This window comes from Nelumbo lutea, chromosome 2 (genome assembly GCF_056320005.1).
Source record: "Nelumbo lutea isolate HS-2025 chromosome 2, American lotus-T2T, whole genome shotgun sequence".
Lineage (NCBI taxonomy): Eukaryota > Viridiplantae > Streptophyta > Magnoliopsida > Proteales > Nelumbonaceae > Nelumbo > Nelumbo lutea.
This window is the reverse complement of record NC_142685.1, coordinates 24,286,023-24,306,216: the sequence shown is the minus strand read 5'-3', so window position 1 is coordinate 24,306,216 and position 20,194 is coordinate 24,286,023. Positions and strand designations below refer to the sequence as shown.

General features: G+C 40.3%; 1 protein-coding gene across 2 annotated transcripts in view; it reads right to left on the bottom strand.

Moving 5' to 3' along the window:
* The window catches only part of LOC148869248 (N-terminal acetyltransferase A complex auxiliary subunit NAA15-like), a 71,709-nt gene that overhangs the window by 20,230 nt on the left and 31,285 nt on the right, over positions 1-20,194 (bottom strand). For both annotated transcript variants that reach the window (XM_088971018.1, XM_088971019.1), the window contains exons 9-12: positions 10,587-10,719; positions 2,539-2,616; positions 2,328-2,381; positions 2,112-2,182 (exon numbers count right to left, since the gene is read on the bottom strand). In XM_088971018.1, coding sequence (XP_088827144.1) covers positions 2,112-2,182; positions 2,328-2,381; positions 2,539-2,616; positions 10,587-10,719 — 336 coding nt within the window. The remainder of the gene's footprint in view (positions 1-2,111; positions 2,183-2,327; positions 2,382-2,538; positions 2,617-10,586; positions 10,720-20,194) is intronic.

Sequence of the window (20,194 nt, the reverse complement as noted above, 5' to 3'; positions counted from 1 at the left end):
CATCGGACTGGATCAGATTGGACCAAATCCAATCCAATCGACACCCCTACATCATATCAATCTCTTGTCAAAGAGATTTCAGCATAAAGAAGTAGACAACTAAGGGCTTCTCCGCCTATCTTAGATTATTTACATCATGCGTCAATTTGTAGGCCTGAACAACATTAAGCTTTAGGGAATAGGTCTCCATGACACTATCCCACACTTTGCAGTTTTCATCCACAAGTAATGCCGACCAATGTGTGGTTGCACAGAATTCACAAACCAACCCACTATTGTGTAGCTTTCTTGCATCCACCTTTCATATAGGTAGGATCATCCTCCTCTAGTTTCTTCTGGCTCCTAGTAATGTAACCAAATTTTCATCTACTACACACGTATCTTAATAGATTGAGACCAAGCTAAATTATTGGTCTCGTCTAACTTCACAGTTGTCATAGCCCCAAAAAGATTCTCCACTGACCCCCCATGTCCAAACTCGAAATCTGTGAAATATTTAGTCTCTCCTCCATTTTGCTCCATTGAGTGAACGGATGTAAATGAAAATCAAATTAGGGTTTTACTAGGCTAGGTTTACTGTTCTAAGCAAAGAACAACCGCTCTTACCTGAGGTTCCAAAACTCAACCCAACCAAAACCGCCCTCAATAGAAATCTAAAGGCTTACCCCTGATCCCCAAGTGCTTGGTTCAAACTGTCTCTACGACCTGTAACAAGATTTCTCCAGTTATCTAGGGTTTTTGAGAAAAATCTCCAAGAACTTTCCTTGGTCTTCAACTAAGGATGAAAACCTCTACAAAAACTCTCCAAAAACCCTCCTAACTGGGCTGCATAAGTTCCTGATAGATCAACTGATCAGTTCTCCATACATTTTGTGTATAGGCAAAGAAAAGAGAAAGAAGTTAAAAGTGAGAGCCCTCTTTGATATCAAGTTTAGAAATACACCGGCAGTAATTTAGAAAATATAGAAAAGGAAAAAAGAAAGGAAGAGCAAGGAGAAGAAAGAGGTTTCAGCAGTAGGTTGTGGAAGAAGAAGAGAAGGGAAGAGAGAAAAGAAGAGTTCGAACCTCTCTCCCTAGCCCCCTTGCTCTCTTTTATTAACTTAATTCTAAAATTAAGTACAATTACCTGGATGCCCTTAATGGGGCAGCCAATACTAAAAAATTAATTAAAGAAAACAAAAAAAACCATAACTAAGGTCCATAACCTTAAAAACTACTTAGAAGAAATTAATAAAAAAAAACACTAAGGCCCATTCGGCCCATTCTCACTACAGGGGGTGGGGGGCTAGCACATTGCTGTTTGTATACCATTTTTCATATAAACTCATATTTTCTTTTATTTTAACTGATAAAAGAAACCATATGCATCAGAAATACGTTTTGATAATTTTTAACAAAATCGATAATATGATGATGAAGTAGAAAAAAGGAGAGAAAGAAGAAAGAGGAGGAAAAGGAAAAGTAATCAAATATTTAGACTCCGGTTTTCTTAACAAAGAGTTTGACAATGCCCCAAAATTTATGCAACATTTCCGCCAGAAACCTGTTTGGTGGAGGCAACTTTGATGTGACATTTAAGTTGTTTCACTTTTATTATTAAAAGTTTTGCTGCAACAAGGATGTGACAACTGACAACTCAATAAAGAACTCAATTTTTTCACTTTTCAATGTGCACATCAGAAAGGGTGCTGCAACAGCCCCTAAAAAATTATTGTATCTCGTATTCTCATTGCATGCCCTTTTGCATAAACAGACTTTGCTAAATGCATTTATGTCCAATGAAAAAAAGATTTACGGTAACAATGAAAAAAGATTTATGTCCAAAATTAAATGGTAAAATGAAAAAAAAAAATAAAAAAGAAAATGAGTCTTTTGTTGGTAGCCTATTGTTAATAACTAAGACAATTTTTGCCAAATTCTTAGTTCCTGCTGACTTCTAGAGAACACAGAATGCATTTAAATATGTTTCTTGGAAACACATACCTATGGTTGCTTAGTACAGGCTCAGTAAACAACTATGGTGGCCCCTAAATAATAGATATGCACAGAGTAAAAGTTCCCCCTCCCCCTTCCTGAAATTGATCATTTGGAAGTTAATGATTTCATGTTACCTCCCTGGATATGTTCCAGTCTTTCTAATCGAATGTTCCAACTCAAGAATCAACTTCTCCAGAATGTCTGCCTATAAAAGCAAAGTAAAATACAAAAATACATTAACAACTGAAATAAATATCCTACAAGACAACCAAACAACTTCAGCCTTCACAAACTCAAAAGAATATCTCCAAAATTTCCATTGCATACTGAAAATAAGAAATTAGACTAACCTTGCCTGGATGATCATATAAAGGACAAAGATCAGAGAACAATGAAGGAACTCCCTAAATGCAGAGTACCAAGAGGAATCTATGTAAGCATGGCCTCAAAGTATATCCAAATACAAATGAAAGAAATTTACATAAAAAAAAAAATATTAAGGTATGTGAAGACCCTCAAACAGTAGGCAATCATTTAGATGTAAACAACCATAATCATTACCTTAGTTAAAAGAGGCCTGATATAATTATCTGCTGCTTCTCGGAAATTTTCACCTTCTAGAAAATCAAGTGGCATTCTCTGAGAAGAAAACAAATAAATAAAGTCCAATACACATTGCTGTAAATCCAATAACCATATGGTGTACCAAGATGCAGAACACTCCAGACACACACATGTATGTAACTATGTATTTAAATAAACATATTTTTACCTTCAAAAAATATTGCAAAACACCAACATATGTATGTAACTATGTATTTTATAGTCATTCTCAACATTAAAAATGATGCAGAACATTCAAACTTGCTTCACAGATTGAAACCTCATAAAAAAACTAAGCAAAATATATAGGCTTACCACTTGCCCACTTGGAGTTAATCATAGGGATCATTCTTTTTGGAACCCAGTGATAGAGGGGTATTCAAGGAGATTAACTACATGGAAAAGAGGGTATATCTCTTTGGGAGAAGAATAACTTCGATACAATGCACCTTGTCTAGCCTCCCTGTCTACATTTAACAGCCTTCAAGATACCTCAAAACATGAGCAAGGAAATTGAGAAGATAACGAGGGAGAGGAACTAAAAAGGATCATTGATTAGATGGTAGATGGAGTGCAAAAGCAAATCTCAAGGTGGTGATTTGGACGTGGAAAACATGGACTTGAGGAATGTTGCACTTTTGGGAAGTGGTTGTGGAGATTTCGAATGGAGAGAGATTAATTGTGGCTAGGGGTGGCAACGAGTCGAGCTTTTCACGAGCCGGCTCGAATATATATATATATATAATATAAAACGGGCCGAGCTGAGCCAAGCCGAGCTCGAGCTTATGAACTCTTGACTCAAGCCGAGCTCGAGCTCAAGGTTTTGGCTCGAACCGAGCTCGAGCTCGAACTCGAGCCTTGTAAAATATTCTCGAGCTGAGCTCAAGCTTGGCACTATTCGGCTCGGCTCGGCTCGAATCCACCCCTAATTGTGGCACAAGGTGGTGCTTAGTATACATGGCCAATTGGACATTGGTAGGATGTCGGAGACTCAGTGTTGCTGCTAGATTATCAGGTATGACGTCTATTTGGGCAAATATGTTAAATTTTGGGAGCACACTTGGGTGGGCCCAACCCCTTTGAAAGATCAATTTCCGTCCTTATTTTCTTTATCTTCTTTAAAAGCAGAACATGTATCAAACTCCGTTGTTCCTTCAAGTTCAAATAATGGGATTGGTTGTGACTTGGGCCTCAGAAGAGGGTTAAGAGACTCTGAGATCCCCTTGCTACTAGACTTGCCAAATATTCTTGATGGTGAAAAGGATCAAGGTTCAAAATTTCAATACAATCGTATCATATCTTTTGGGTCTCAATACACCTGTTTACAGGTGTTTCAGGACCCCCTATTTGGTAAGGTTGCTCATTCATTCATCCTAATAAATGTCTTCTAAAAAGCAATTAAAACTATAAAATCATTTTTTTGTGTGTGAGAACGAAGAATTTAAGACCTAATGTGGATATGTTTGGGCTTGCCTTGAGGGGCATAGTACAAAGGTGGCTTGTAGAATCAAGAGTGTAATATATTTTACATCACATTAGCTACTTAAAATAATGCAATTGAAAAAGAATAGCGAGATTGTGGGTTTTATATGCTTGAAAATGTTTCATATATTTGATTTTATTTAAATTCTCATTTAAATATGCTTTACATGTTATATTTATGTATTTTAATATTAGATAATAGGTTTTTTAAAGCATTTATTGTAAATTAATGTTTATATTTTTATTGATATTATGTTTAATAATTTTTTGATATTTTGCGTTTTTTATTTTTTATTTTTATTTTTTAGCCTTTTTTAAAATTTTTGTGCCTAGCTTAAAAAGGTGTGCACCCTGCCATACTCCTCAAGTGAAAATTGACCCTTGCGCCTTGCACTTTTAAAACACTAGGCGATACAGAGGAGAAGTCAGAGAATAAGGGGATGGTAAAGAGACGAAGAGAAGAGGAAGAAGACGTTGAGCTAGAAAAGGCATTAAAGAAAAGATTACAGATGAATGGTGGGGATGAGAGGGAAAGCCAAGAAAAGGAACAAATGGAGATCAATGGGCTCAAGGACAAAGAAGAATTTCTTTTTCAAAAGAAAGGGGGAAAGAGATTGGGAGAGGGGAACCAACGCCATCCGGTAATAGAGTTTTCAAATTACAAAGGCACAACCGCTTAAACAAGTTGGATCTTGGTTGCAGGAGAATTCAGGAACCTATTGACTACTCGCTAAAGAGGAAGGAGGAGGAGGAATGGATCTGGGTTGTGACAAGGTACGATAATGGAATAGAAAAAAGAAGACAAGGTGAGGAAGAGAAAAGAAACCCATCAAGAGTGGAGGCGGAAATCCAATCCCAAAAAGAAGAAACAGTAGAGATCTATCGGAGTGCGGACAGAAGTGGTGGAGGAGTTGGAGATAAGAAAGGAACAGGAAGACATCTTTCTCAATAGAGTTGTAGGAAGTGTGAACCTCAACAAGAAAGAGGGTGCAACAAGGTAGAGGTCTTTGCTAGTGGACAAGTAGAAGTGTCGGGGTCATGAGGGATCTTTCGAGCAAGGGAAGAAGCAGAACTCTACTCTACAAAATCTTACTTTCAAGGAGAAAACAATAGAGGAAGGGAGTGAGGAAACAAAGAAGAATTTTCTCTCCAACTCTTCTCAATCGGTCCCAAGATTTGAAGAGCCAAGTTAGAAGTTTGTACCGAACACTCCTCTACGGGAAGGGCTAAATAAGGAGGGAGGGGAGGGAGATGAGGGGTTAGGAGGAGAAGGGGGAAAGCAAAGAAAAATATAAGGCAGAGGGAAGGGAAGGGAAGAGAGGAGGAGAATCACAAAACAGGGTTTATAATCGACAAAGGAGGTAGTCGGGTCTGCTTCAGAGTCAAGAAGAGGGGAAAGGAAGGGAGGGGAATGAAGTTAACAAAACAAGGGAGGAGAACAAAGAGAAGGTAATAGCGCAGTTCTCTTAAACTGACCAACTCGGTTCAAATATAATACAAAATGGAGAAGTGAATATCAAAAAAAAAAAAAAACTAGTGGAAGGGAGATTGAGATTGGGAAATTCCTTGGATTAGTTTCCTGGGGAGGGTAAGCACTTGCCAAAATAGCATTCAAAAATTTTGAGAAGAAGAAAGCTTCTAGAGAAAAACAAGGGGTGGAACAAGAAATTTGGGAAATTCCTAAGATCTATGTTTTCTACATAAAAAAATCCATCGCGCCTAGGCGACCCCTTGTCACCTAGCCTCGCCTTGGCGTCTTGAAAACTATGACATAGGGTATAACAAATGCTTATGGACCAAATGAGAAGGGGGAGAGAGTGGAGTTTTGGGAGGAACATGGAGATTTGAGCCACAAGTGGGTTGGGTCGTGGTGTGTGGGAGGGGATTTTAGTATAGTGAGGAGAAATAAAATGAGGGGGGGGGGGGGGCAGGATATATGTAGGATGATAAGGTTTGAGGAATTCATCAGCAATAATGAACTAATAGATCCACCTCTAAACAGAGGTAGATTTACCTAGTCAAATGGTCAAATTCCAGCCATTTTAAGAAGACTAGACAGATTCCTTTTCTTGGGAGACTGGGTAAAACATGTGGGAGAAGTAATACAACAGCATTTGGCTCTTCAAACATCAAACCACAAGCCCTTAGTACTAAGGTATAATCTTAAGGGAGGAAGTAAGGTGGAGACAGAATTCAAGAGCTTTGTGCTTAAAAGAAAGGGATAAGAACACTCAATTTTTTTATGCCTTTGCAAATGGAAGAAGAAGAAAAAACATGATCACCAGGGTGAAGGTGGAGGAGGAAGTGGTAGAGACATGGGGAAGAAAAACTCAATTTTTTCATGCCTATTGCCTCTAATGGACAGTCTTTCCCTATTAAAGAGGTTTGGAGCAAGCCCATTCCTCCTCAGGTTGGCAGTTTTTGTTAGGAGACATTCCTGGAAAGAATTAACATAGGTGACCTGCTTCAAAGAAAGAGACACAATTCTTGTTTATCCTTGCATGGGTGTATTCTCTACAAAGTTGAAGGGGAAACTGGTTATCATTTATTGGTTTCTTGCCTGGTTTCTAGAACTATTTGGGAATGGGTATTCTCCCTCTTTGGGTGTAGTTGGACCCCCCCTCTCAAATTTGTAAAGCCTTTTCTTCCCTCTTACTTAAGCTGGCCTTTGAAAAGAGGGAGGATTATGTGGTGATATATTAGGGCAACAGTTTGTTGGTTTTTATGGGAAGAAAGAAATTTACAAATTTCTTAGAAAAGGAGAGAACCATTGAAAACGTATTGGAATTGAAACACTTAAGAGTGGTATACTGGCTGAAATCTTAAGACTTATTTCCAGACTTCTCCTTTGATGACTTGCTGAGGAATTAGGAGGAGACCGCCAACTCTGCCAAGGTCAAAAGGGTTTTTCTAATCCCTCTTGGACCCCTCCTCCCACTGGGTTTATAAAACTAAACTTTGATGGCAGCAGCTTTAGGAACCCAGGGCTGTCTGGTATTGAGAGAGTTTTCAGGAATGAGGAGAGGCTTATTCTAGCCATGTTCTCAGGCCCTATTGAGGAAGGAGACTCTCTTAGGACTGAGATCCTTGCGGCCCTGGAGAGCGCCCAAAGAGCAAGGGAGTTGAACATCAAAAGACTAGTTATTGAGGGTGACTTGGAGGTGGTGGTGAGATGGCTTAGGGAAGACAGCTCGGGTATATGGAATTACAGTAATGAAAAGAAAAAACTTAAGTGGCTGACTTGGGACATTGAGGTTAAATGCAGTTGGGTAAAGAGAACTGCTAATTCGCTTACTGATGGGCTAGCCAAGCAAGGGGTGAATAGAGATTCTTTTTTTCCGGATCATTTCTAAAATTGTTTCTTTTTATGCTGTTGGGGAAGTTAAGACAGTTTACCTCCCCCTCTTTTGTATTTAAAGCTTCAATGTTTTAATAAAATTTGCCATTATTGATAAAAAAAAAATATTACAAGATGTTGTATATGGGGAGAAATTGGAGCTAGGTGTCATTGGGAGATTAAGAGCCAACTAACGGTTCAGCAATCTGGTTAGGGAGGGCTCTTGAAGTAGCAGAGAGGTAAGGGAGGCACTGAAGAAGACAAATGGTGACCAGGCCCAGATGGATTCAATTTCAACTTCATCAAAAGCTGCTGGTACTTCTTGCAAGAGAATTTTATGCAGTTGTACAAAGAGTTCTGGAAAACTAAAATGCAGCATTTATAGCTTTAATTACAGAAAAAGAGTGGAGCAGTGCACATAAATGATTTCAGGCCAACAAGTTTAATAAGTAGTTCTTACAAGCTCTTGGCAAGAGTGCTGGCAAGCAGGCTGAAGATGGTGATCCAGGAAGGAGGGGGGAGGGGAATCTCAGATGGCTTTTGTAGAAGGAAGGCAGATCCTGGGCTGATGGGATTTGGGGAAACTTGGAGGGGCTGGATATATGGGTGTATCTCATCTGCGCCCTTTTATTTGCTTATCAATGGGGTATCCTCAGAGTTCTTCCAAGCCTCTAGAGGATTAAGACAAGGAGATCCAATCTCCCCCTTGCTGTTTGTGTTAGTGATGGAAGCACTAAATTTGATCATGAAAAAAGGAGTTCAAAGGGGTTTGATTGAAGGGTTTAAGGTTGGATCTGAAGGACCTTGTATATCCCACCTACAGTATGCTGATGACACCTTATCTTTTTAGATGCCTCAGTGAACCAAGTCCCGAATCTCAGAGCAATTCTAGCTAACTTCGAGTTGCTGACTGGACTGGAAGTGAATCTAGAGAAGAGTCTACTGATAGGAGTAGGAGAGATAAGTAGGGGGGAGATGGATCAGTTTGCAGGGGTGCTGGAGTGCAGAGATTTCTATTGGGAAGGGCTGGGAGAGCCAAAAAATATCACTTGGTCAAGTGGGAAAAGATGTGCAAGCCAAGGGAGGGGGAGGTTTGGGACTGAGAAGGGTAAAGTTAATAAACGATAGGGAAATGGCTGTGGAAGTTTGGGCAAGGGGGAGAGAGGAAGGCTTTATGGAGGAGGGTGGTGGTTGGGAAGTATAGTGTGATATGATTCGGGTGGGAACCAACAACCAAGGGAAGCGAGGAGCTCCTATGGGGTGAGTGTCTGGAGAGGAATCATGAGTTTCAATCAAGAATTAAGAAGCTTGATCAAGTTTAAAGTGAGGTGTGCCCAAGATTATACAAGTTAACAGAACAACAAGTCTCAATAGCCCAACGTTATGAGTGGAGAGGGAAGCAATTAATCAGGAATCTGAAGTTCAGAAGGCCTCTATTAGACCAAGAAGTGGAAGAGTGTATACTGCTTCTGGAAAAATTAGAAGGGACCAGCATTTCTAGAGATTTAGAAGATGGTCTCTGGTGGGAAGAATGTAAGGAAGGCAGATTCACAGTTAAGTCATTCTACAAAGGATTAATAAGAGAAGAAAGGGGTTCAGATCAGATAAAAGGAGTATGGGGTAACCCAATACCCCCTAACCCTTTGCCTGGTTGGTGGCACATGATAGCATCCTCACCTCTGATCGTCTGGAATCTAGGGGATTACATCTGGCCAGCTGGTGTTATTTATGCAATCAGGAGGAAGAAACAGTCTTCCATTTGTTCTCATGCAGCATAGCAAGCTTCATATGGAAGTTCTTCTCTTTCCTATTTGGGATGACCGGTTTCCATCCATCAACTCCAGCAGAAATATTCTCATTGTGGCCAAAGCTCAGAGGCAGTAAGAAGGCCAGGATTATTTGGATTTGTGTCCCTTTTGCAGTATGTTGGTCTATTTGGAGGGAGAGAAACAGAAGAGTTTTCGTGAACAGGTCAAGCAATATAGAATACATGGTAGCTACAGTGTCCAGTCTGATCTCAGAATGGGTTCTCAGCTCCCAGATTTTGGTCAAGTCTTCAAAGCCGATTAGTTGGAAAATTTCTGGAATTCCCTTGACTTACAACCTTGTAATGCAGAATCCTTTTCAATTTAATGCTTTCAGAATGTATTTGGTGTGTCATTTAGACAACCAAGGGTGTTAAGATGTAATCTTTTTCTTTTAATGAAAATTTTTCTTGATTCTTCAAAAAGATATTCAGAATTAATATTCTCGATTTCAGCTTTGCCTAGAAGCCATTAGGACAACATTCTCAAATCTGGTTTGACTTTACCAAAACCCAACACTATCAAACCCCATACAAATTGGAATAAAGATTGTATGATCGAGAAATATTATAGAATTGATTATAGGTTCTGCATGTAGAATCAGAATCAAGGACTTGTATTCTTACTAGGATCCAACTCCAGACAATATATGGATTCCAGAATGCAAAGCAAATAGATTGCAGTAGTTTCACCTGCCTTCTCTATGTTTTCATGGGCATTACCACTCAAGAATCAGGCTTATCATAGCCATGAGCATACCCACTATAACTACCATACAATATATTTCGAAAACATCCATGAGTAAGGGCCTTCTTTCCCAATTTCAATAATTGAAGTCCTTATAAATGAAAATATATATATACATCTCATATACAATATATATATATATATATATGTATGTATATATATATATATATTCACATATTTCATTAAGAAAAACAATAATAACTCTTCCCAGTAATCCCCAACATAGACCATAAGGAGGTATTTAGTGGAAAAGGTTTTATTTTCAAGACCACCTTTTTGTATACAAGCAATTGAGATTCCTTGGAGGTGGATATACGGGGAGAACTATAATTTTTTGCCCATTAGCACCCAACAAAGGTGTAAAAAGGCTGCCTTAGTGAGTCCATGTCAGTCAATGACTCAACATTTTGCTCAGGATCTGGCTAATGGAAACACTGTTTTGCATAACAAGTTCATGAAGATTTTAGTCAGGCATTAGCACAATATATTAGAGATAACACTGTTCATAAGAAAATATGGTATCTATATATAAAGAGAGAGAGAGAGAGAGAGTAGAGTTCTTGTTAATTTTTTCGTTACTTAACAGTAACAAAAAGAACTGGAAAAGGTAGAAAATTTGAGCACAAATTCCTTACCTTAACAGCAGATGACCAAGTGTATTGCTGCCTAAGTGACTTGTAGAAGGCATCTAGCTTATCAATGTCATCAGCGGAATACAGGCCATGTTCTGAATATAGCCCTAAACATTTCTGCAGACCTTCATAATATCTGGATTGAGTAAGTTCCAAATGATAAAATTAGTTAGACACTGCAATCTTGAAACATAGGCCTGGGTACATATCATTTGACCTTCTAAAATTAAGTAAACATATGACAGACACAAATCATATTCAAGTGCAAATAACACAAATATATGATTTGACTTCTTAGTACTTATCAAAAAAAGAAGATTGAGTATTCTTAGAACAAGAGCCTCATAATAATTACCACCATCTAGATAAACAAGGACACAACATGAGCAAATTGTCAGACACAGAATTTAGACTAGAAGTGCTCAACATCAAAAGTTGTGATGCATGGAAGGGAAAAGATTGGTAGGGAAGGCAGTAAGTGAACCTTTGGTACTGAAGTCAATCAATCTATTTCCTTTAAGAAAAGTGCTAGAAGAAGAGTCAAATCAGACAGGAATAAAGAGAGGAAGAGAAGAGGACGAGCTTTCAGCAAGTTATCTTTTATCAGCAATTAAGGATCTAAGTTGGGTTGGGTTTGATGCCTATTTGTATATTGTGTTATGGAGGGAATAAAGCATGTGAAAACTGATGGCTACATCGGAGAAAATAAATATTAATTTACTCATGAACATTCATTTAGAGTGTTCAAAGGCCAAGTTCTGTTGTTTTTGGAGGAACTGTATGGTCGTGGAGTGAACCAGGGCCCAGAGCTAACTTATAAAGGAAGAAAAATACAGAGAAATGGCCAAGTCATCATATTCCTTTTTCCCTGGGTATCAGTACTTTTACATATTTTTCCATAACGTATGATTATCAAGAAGCCATGCCTAGATCCAGAGGTAATAGTTTCAACAACATCTACATGCATAACATTCAGACATGCAAAACACAGATTCTCAATGACTTAATAAGGATTTTGAGATCACAAAGACGTCAACTTATTTTTTTTTTTATGAATGAAGATAATTTATTAAATCAGAATATAAGGCAATACAGGAAACCCATGAAGAAGCACGAGCTGTTCCCTCTTCTAACAAAGTATTACATCAACTAAGAACCGGATAAGCAGAAATAAACAGAAATAAAATTACATAGCAGCCCAAAACAAATGATCCCTTGAAACCCCTTGCTTAGCTAGTCCATCCGCTAAGGAATTTGCTGATCTTTCTACCCAAAGAGAGGTAACTGTCATATTTCTTGTGAGACAATTGATTTTCCTCAATAAATCTCTATATGGCCACACAGCTGAAGCTGGCTTTGTCAGCCATCCCACAACAATTTTAGAGTCTCCTTCAACTATCAAGTGTTGAACTCCTAACTGTTCAGCAATCTGGATGCCTTGTACAGCCGCTAAGATCTCTGCTCTATTTGAGTCTCCTAATCCCACAGGGCCTGAAAACAAAGCTAGGATGTTGCCCTCTCTATCTCTCAGCACCCCTCCTATCCCCGAAGGGCCTGGGTTTCCTTGGCTACTACCATCAAAATTCAGCTTTGCCCTACCTTCAGGCGGAGGCTTCCACACTGCAGCTGCCTTGTCCCTCCTCGTATGACTAGTGGCTACCGCCTTCCAGTTACTCCAAATGTCATCAAAGGAAAACGTATGAAAGAAGTCCAAAGTTCTTGGCCAATGAATGGCTCTAGTCAATATACAATCCTCAACAGTTTGTAAGCTTCTTTCCTTTTCTTTGAACACCCTAGCATTCCTTTCTTCCCAAATTGTCCACAACGCTGCTACTCTAATACATCTCCACATCGTTTTTCCTTTTTTTTGTAGGCCACACAAAACAAGAAGGATCGAACAGTTGACTTAATTCTGAGGACAGATTCCACCTGCACCCAAACAAAGAAAAGATCCAACTCAAATAGCACTAAAAAAGGAACAAGATACAAATAAGTGGGAGCAATCCTCACCACTAGCCCTGCAAAGTACACACCAGTTAGGGGACAAGCACATGAAAGACCTTTTCTTCTGCAAGCAATACAGAGTATTGATCTTTCTATAAAACACCTCCCAGCAGAATATTATAATTTTAGGAGGAACAGGTCTGAACCAAATCTCCTTAGCAGGGAAACCCAACTGTCCCATGGAAGGGCAAAGGGACTTAAAAAAGGAAGCACAAGTGAAAAAACCTTTTGGATGAGGGGACCATAGTCTCACATCCGAGCGAAGAGGGTCCAGAAAGACACTGCCAAGAAGAGACAACAATTCTAAAGCACTACTAAGTTCAACATCCCTCAAACCTCTCCTAAAACCAAAGTCCCAGCTTAAGGAAGAGGGTGAAGTAATAGAAGGAAGAAAATGAGAAACAGTTTTTTCCTTGTAAAGGAAAAGAGAATAGAGAGCCGGGAATTTGTCCTTAAGGGCAACGGTACCCACCCAAGTATCTCCCCAAAATAAAACAGTCACCAGAGTTGACATCATACCTGACTAAGTTGAGAAACTAAGGGAGGACACTCTAAATTGCTTTCCAAGGAAATGCCAACGTAGCTTGACGTGATACACCCGCATCCCAACCATTTTCCCGTCTGCCATGTATACTAGCTATCACTTCATGCCACAATCTCTCCCTTTCTCTAGGTCACCTCCACAACCACTTCTAAGAGAGCTTTATTCCTTTGAGCTAACCTTCCTACTTCATGCCACAAATTATTGCTTCATCAATAATTTAACTGTTTTCGTGGCTGAACAATCCAACCTCCCAGTTAACTGGTAAAACTGCGACCCAATCAGTTTTCTGGTTCTCTCTGCTCCAAGTCTGACAACACCGGTTTTAGGAGTTAGGGCCCCCATTTGAGTTCCCTAATGCCCTTAATGGGTTAACTATGGGTTTGTCTTAGTTTTAGAGCAGTAAAACTAAGAACTTGCTTTGGATTTTTTAGTCAAATTTGGAGTCTGTGAATGGAGATCCAAGCCCTCATGTTTTTGTCAGTAGACAAGAGTTTTTGTAATTGAAATTTTAGAGTTCACTTACTCTATTGTTAAATTTCTGATTTTCTGAAAAAAGTTGGGTTTTCTCTAATTTCTACCACTGCCCACAGCTATAGTAGAAATCATTCTTTCTTCCTCTTCAACGACCTCTTTTTTATTTGCTTGTTAATACTTGTGGCTGAAGCATATTGCTCCTTGATGGGATTTTTTGCTTTCAAGACAAAAGAGAATTTTACTTGCTTTCCAACAGATAAATTTTTAAGAGGATGGCTAGTGGTGCCAGAATCATCCACCAGCAGAACTAGAGGCAATATTGCACTGTCTACCCCACCCCAAAACAGAATTAAAATAAAACTTCGATGGACGCAACATTGGAAAGCCAGGAAAACCAGGTATTGGAAATTAGACAAGGATGGAACATCAGACAGTGCTTCAAGGATGTTGGATTGAAGTCTTTGTATGTATGAGTACTCGGCTGATAAGAGTTCTTATTACAGCATATCAGTGGTGTTCTTCTCCTCTCCTCTACTTCAAGTACAGCTCTCAAGATCACATGGTATCAGAGCACTATCTTCTCTTTGGTTTCAGCCGGCGCACTACTCTCTCTTCTCTTGCTGTTCTCTCCATCTTCTTTCTTCTTTTCTGGATTGCTAAAAAAAACTAGGGTTGTAAGAGAACAAAGCATATTCGAACCTAGGGTTTCCCTTGGTTGTAGGGCTCAAGGGAGGTAAGGCCCAGAAGTGGATGTCCTACTAGGTTCTTCCCTCAGCAAATAGTAGCTATTTGGCTACTAAGAGAGGTCTGTATAGGACAGACCTAGTTGAGGACTGATGTCAGCAGTCCTAGCCCTAGCCGAAAGGGGGAGAGCTTCTTCACAACTGCAGCTTCGAAGCCCCAGCAAAACCAGCATATCACAGTGGTAAACAGCTCCATGTTCAGGTTGGTTATCAGTATGGAACTTCTCACCACTGCTGTACCCGAACTGCTTCAGCTCAAGTGAAGATTACCTAGGGAGCTGCCAGCTCCAGATTGTCCAGCACTGTGAACCCTAGTTGAGGACTATGTCAGCAGTCCTAGTATTGGCCGGAAGGAGGGACACTCTCCTTACAGTTGCAGCACTCGAAGTTCAAGTGGAGTCTGCATAGCACAATAGTTGAGAACCCTTAGTTTCAGGTTGGCTACCAGCCCAGAACTCCTTGCTTGCTGCTGTAACTGAACTGCTTCAGAACTGTGACAGTCTCGGCAAGTCTGAAACTGTGTCGAGTGCTGTCAGAACCTGTTGTAATCACTTCGGCAAATCAGAACCTACTTCAGAACTGATTCAGAACCTGCTGTGATCATTTCGGCTAATCAGAACCTGCTCCAGAGCTGGTTCAGAACCTTCAGAACTGCTTCGGCTAGTCTTAATCAGTGTCACCTTCACAGCGGCTGCAGTCAAGATGTCTCCAATATCCAGAGAAGTTTCTTCTAGGGATAACAGGCCTGCGGCAAATGGGAACCTTGTCACCAGCAACAACGGTGACAACTCACAGAATACTCCAACAGGGTCTTCTTCTCCTATGGGACAGGTTGTTGATTCCTCTGGAACTGGTGCTTTGGACTTCACTGCTAGTGAGGTAGAGGGCCTTAGCAGGGCATTATCCCGTCTAAGGAATAATTCTCTTGCTTCTACATCTCTTGCCAGATCAGGTAAAGCCTCTGCCTTCAGTGCCACTGGATCTATTGACTCTACTTCTTGGGCTATTGATTCCGATGCAACTGACCACATGACACATATGTCTTCCTTATTCTCTTCATATCATTTGTTGTCTGGTCAGGATAAGATGAGAGTTGTTGACGGGTCTTTCTCCACTATCTCTGGAAAGGGAATGGTTGACCTAAGCAAGGACCTCTCTCTTAAATCAGTTTTACATGTTCCCAGCCTCACCTCAAATCTTTTGTCTGTTTCAAAACTTACCAAAAATTTGAACTATAGCATAACCTTTTTTCCTACTCATTGTGTCTTCTAGGACAGATTGACAAGGAGAACGATTGGGTGCGGTCATGAGTATGGAGGACTCTACTATCTTGATGTAGACATCGGTTCAGCCTTACAAGCATCTGCTGGTAGTAGTCCGGAGAGTGTGGAGTCAAAAGCTAAGTTGCATCTTTGGCATGCTAGGCTAGTTCATGTGTCTTTCTCTTCATTAGAAATGTTGTTTCCCGAACTATTTAAGGGCACTTCAAGTCAGAGGTTAACCTATGAAGTATGTCAAGTGTCAAAACAATGTAGAACTGTGTATCCAATTTCCAGTAAAGAAATTTGTGCTCCTTTTGATTTGGTTCATTCTGATGTCTAGGGCCCTTAACCCATTGTTTCTTTTGATGGCTTCCGGTACTTTATCAGTTTTATTGACCACTACTCTCGATGCACATGGATTTACCTGTTAAAAGGACGGGATGAAGTACCACGGATAACTATAGCATTTTGCAAGATGATTGAAACTCAGTTTAATAAGAAGATTAAGCAATTCAGGTCAGACAATGCTGTTGAATAATTTGAAAAATCCTTGAACTTATTCATGGAAGATGCTGGCATACTACATCAATCATCCTATGCTTATACCCCTCAGCAGAATGGGGTTGCTGAGCGCAAGAATAGACATCTATTGGAGACAGCTCGAGCCTTACTATTCCAGCACAAAGTTCCCAAGCAATACTGGTCTCAAGCGGTTCTTACTGCATCATATCTGATAAATCGGATGCCATCTAAGGTGTTGGGTATGAAAACCCCTTTCTCTGTTTTGTGTCCCACTCTTCCAGATTTTTCCCTTCCTCCTCAGGTCTTTGGTTGTATATGTTTCATACATGTGAAGGATCCAAAGAAGACCAAGTTGGATCCTAAGGCTACAAAGGGAATATTCCTGGGGTACTCTCCTACACAAAAGGGTTACAAGTGTTATGACCCCGTCTCCAAGAGAAAGTATGTCACCAGAGATGTGGTCTTCTTTGAGTCTCAACCCTATTTTCAATCTTCTCAGAATCCTCTTCAGGGGGAGACTAGTGGGATGCAAGAGGATTCTCATTCTCCCTCCTTTTTTGTTCCCCTATCTACCTCGGGTCTTCCATCCTCTTCTCCTACTCCTTGTTGTGGCATTCCAGGTCAACCCAATGAGGCTCCCATTGTGTCGATTACCTCTCCTGATGCTGCAGATGTTCCTGAAGGCTCCAGTAGGCAACAGAAAGAGATACTTACATACAACAGAAGAAAAAGGGGCCATCAATCTCATGACAGCAACCAGTTGGACTCGGATCAATCTGTCTCTACAATCCAAGGTAATTCCAACTCACATACTTCTGATTTGGATCTTCCTATTGCTCTCCGTAAGCCTATTCGCTCTTGCACCACCCGACACCCCATTGCTGATTTTGTTTCTTACTCACATTTATCTCCTGCCTATCACTCCTTTGTGCGTGTTCCTTCTAGGTACTCAGAGGTTGTGTCTGATCCAAGGTGGAAAGAAGCTATGAATGAAGAAATGAAAGCCCTAATGAAAGCAAGAACTTGGGAATTAGTGGATCTGCTAGAGGGGAAGAGCAATGTTGGGTGCAAGTGGGTGTTTACTAAAGCACAGGAAGGACGGGTCTATTGAAAGGTACAAGGCGGGTTTACTCAAAAAGGGATTGACCACAAAGAAACCTTTGCCCCAGTAGCAAAGCTCAACACAATTCAGGTTCTTTTGTACTAGCAACAAATTTTTCATGGGAACTTCATCAACTGGATGTGAAGAATGCCTTCTTAAATGGTGACCTTCACAAAGAGGTATTTATGGAACCTCCACCAGACTATGATTTTGGTAGAAAGGTGTGCAAACTGAGGAAAGCATTATATGGGTTGAAGCAATCTCCCCGTGCATGGTTTGAGAGGCTTTGTAGGGCCATGAAGAAAGTGGAGTACACTCAGAGTGGTGCAAACCATACCTTGTTCATAAAGAGATAGGATAGCAAACTTACTACACTCATTGTTTATGTGGATGATATGGTAATTACCGGGAATTACTTGGAAGAGATAAAAAGACTGAAGGAGTTTCTAGCTTCGGAATTTGAGATCAAAGACTTGGGTCATTTGAGATTTTTTCTTGGGATTGAAGTTGCCAGGTCAAGAGAGGGAATCTACATATGTCAACGGAAGTATGTTCTTGACCTCCTAGAGGAAACAAGTATGATGGGGTGCAGGCCAGCAGATACTCCAATAGAACAAAATCATGGCCTACAGGAATCAATAGGGGAGGACTACTATGATAGAGAGAGATACCAAAAATTGGTAGGGAAGCTGATATACTTATCCCTCACTCGGCCAGATATTGCTTATGATGTGCATGTTGTCAGTCAATTTATGCACTCTCCAAAGATCCCTCATATGAAAGCAGTTGAAAGGATTCTCAAGTACTTGAAGACATGCCCAAGGAAGGGAATTCTCTTCAAGAAAAACAATAGAATTGAAATTGAAGCCTAGACTGATGCAGATTGGGTTGGGTCTGTTGGAGACAAGTCAACCTCGGGTTACTGTACATTTGTGGGAGGAAACCTGATCACATGGCGCAGTAAGAAGCAAAATGTAGTGGCTACATCAAGTGCAGAAGCAGAATATCAAGCTATGGCCCACGGGGTTGCTGAACTCTTATGGCTCAGAACTCTTCTTAATGAACTTGGCATTAAGGCTGAAGGTCCTCTCAGGCTGTATTGTGACAATAAAGCTACCATCAACATTGCCAACAATTCCGTGCAGCATGACAGGACAAAACATATTGAGATTGATCGGCACTTTGTTAGAGAAAGAATTGTCTCGGGTGAACTCTGTGTGCCTTATACTCCATCTGAGATGCAAATTGCAGATGTACTGACTAAAGGACTGGCAGCAGCAAAGTTTAGGGACATGCTTGGCAAGCTAAACATGATTGATATCCATGCTTAGCTTGAGGGGGAGTGTTGGATTGAAGTCTTTGTATGTATGAGTATTCGGCTGATAAGAGTTTTTATTAGCCTATACTTAAGTTTTAGTTGTCCTGTACTGGGCCTATGTTAATGGGCCTAATCCTATTCATTGTTTTAAGTTGTTTGGGTGTCCCATCACTAATCAGGGGCATTCCAGTAACTTCCTGTATCATTGTACTACATCATAATATAAATAATAGTATTGTCGACTGAGTAGTTCAGTTCGATATTCACAGCATATCAGTGGTGTTCTTCTCCTCTCTACTTCAAGTACAGCTCTCAAGATCACAAAGGAGACAAGGACTTACACTTGCAAGAACAATTGGATTGAGGAATCTGCCTATAGAAGAAGATTAGCACACAGATGGATGAATGGAGAACCTAAAGGACCTTGCCTCTTATGATACCAAATTAAGGCAGCAACAAGCAAGACATATGCATGATACCTCGGAAGCAGTCTATTAGAATACCTTGATCTTTCTCTTGCTGATTCTGTAGCCCAACAAGGGGTTAACCTGGGGGAGGGGGACCCATTAAAGTAACTGAGCAATATAAAAGGATTAGACCCTGTTAGAACCAGAGAGAGGAGGCAGCAATGAACTGGCTCAGTTGTACATATTTAACTGTATCTATAATCTCTACAATCAGTACATTTCTTTATATCATAGAATGTCATGAGTTTGATTAAAAAAATGACATTTTATGATATAAAGAAATATGTATAAAGAAATGTATTGATTGTGCACTGAAACTAGGTGATAAGACATTCTTTTTGGATCACGTTGTGCACTGCTTTACAGTCTGTTTGGTTGGTGCAACCGAGAAGAGAAAATGGGAATGTTCTCCTTAGATTCCCATTTTCATTCTTTTGTTTTGTGAGACGGACCAAGAAATAGTGAGACGCGGTTTCCCAAAACTTGGAATGTGGGGTTGCACTGAAACGGTGCGACCCTAGTGAGAAAGGACACCACTTCCGAAAAATACCATGACTTGTTTGAAGCTGATTGAATAAATAGTAGTGGCATCGTCAGAGATGGAGAGAGGTTCGGTGGAGTAACAACGTCGGAGACGGAGTAGCAGTGTTGGAGATGTGAACAGAAGGAGGGATATGAACAATGCAATGGCGTTGGAGAAGGACGGAGTAGTAGTGTTGAAGATGTGAACGGAGGGAGGGAGGGATATGAAACAGTGCAGCGGTGTTGGAGGAGAGAGATCCAGCAGAGTAATGACATCGGAGATGGAGGTGGCTGAAATAAAAATAGAAATCAAGGAAAACGAGAGGGACAGAGGTCTTTCTATCGTTACTGGTTCAAGTAGCAGAGGCAAGCGAAGAAAAAATGAAGAGGGAAAAAAGAAAGAGGGAGAAGAGGAAAGAGAGAGAGAGAGAGAGAGAGAGAGATGAGGGGAGATTGGAACTCACCTCGTCGACGCCACTGGTTTTCAGTTCGAAGGGAGGGAGACGTTGAACAGTATAATAAATCGGAAAAAAAAAGAGGAGAGAGAGAGAAATGAGGGGAGATTGGAACTCACCTCGTCGACGCCACTAGTTTTCAGTTCGAAGGGAGGAAGACGTTGAACAGTATAATAAATCGGAAAAAAGAAGAAGAGA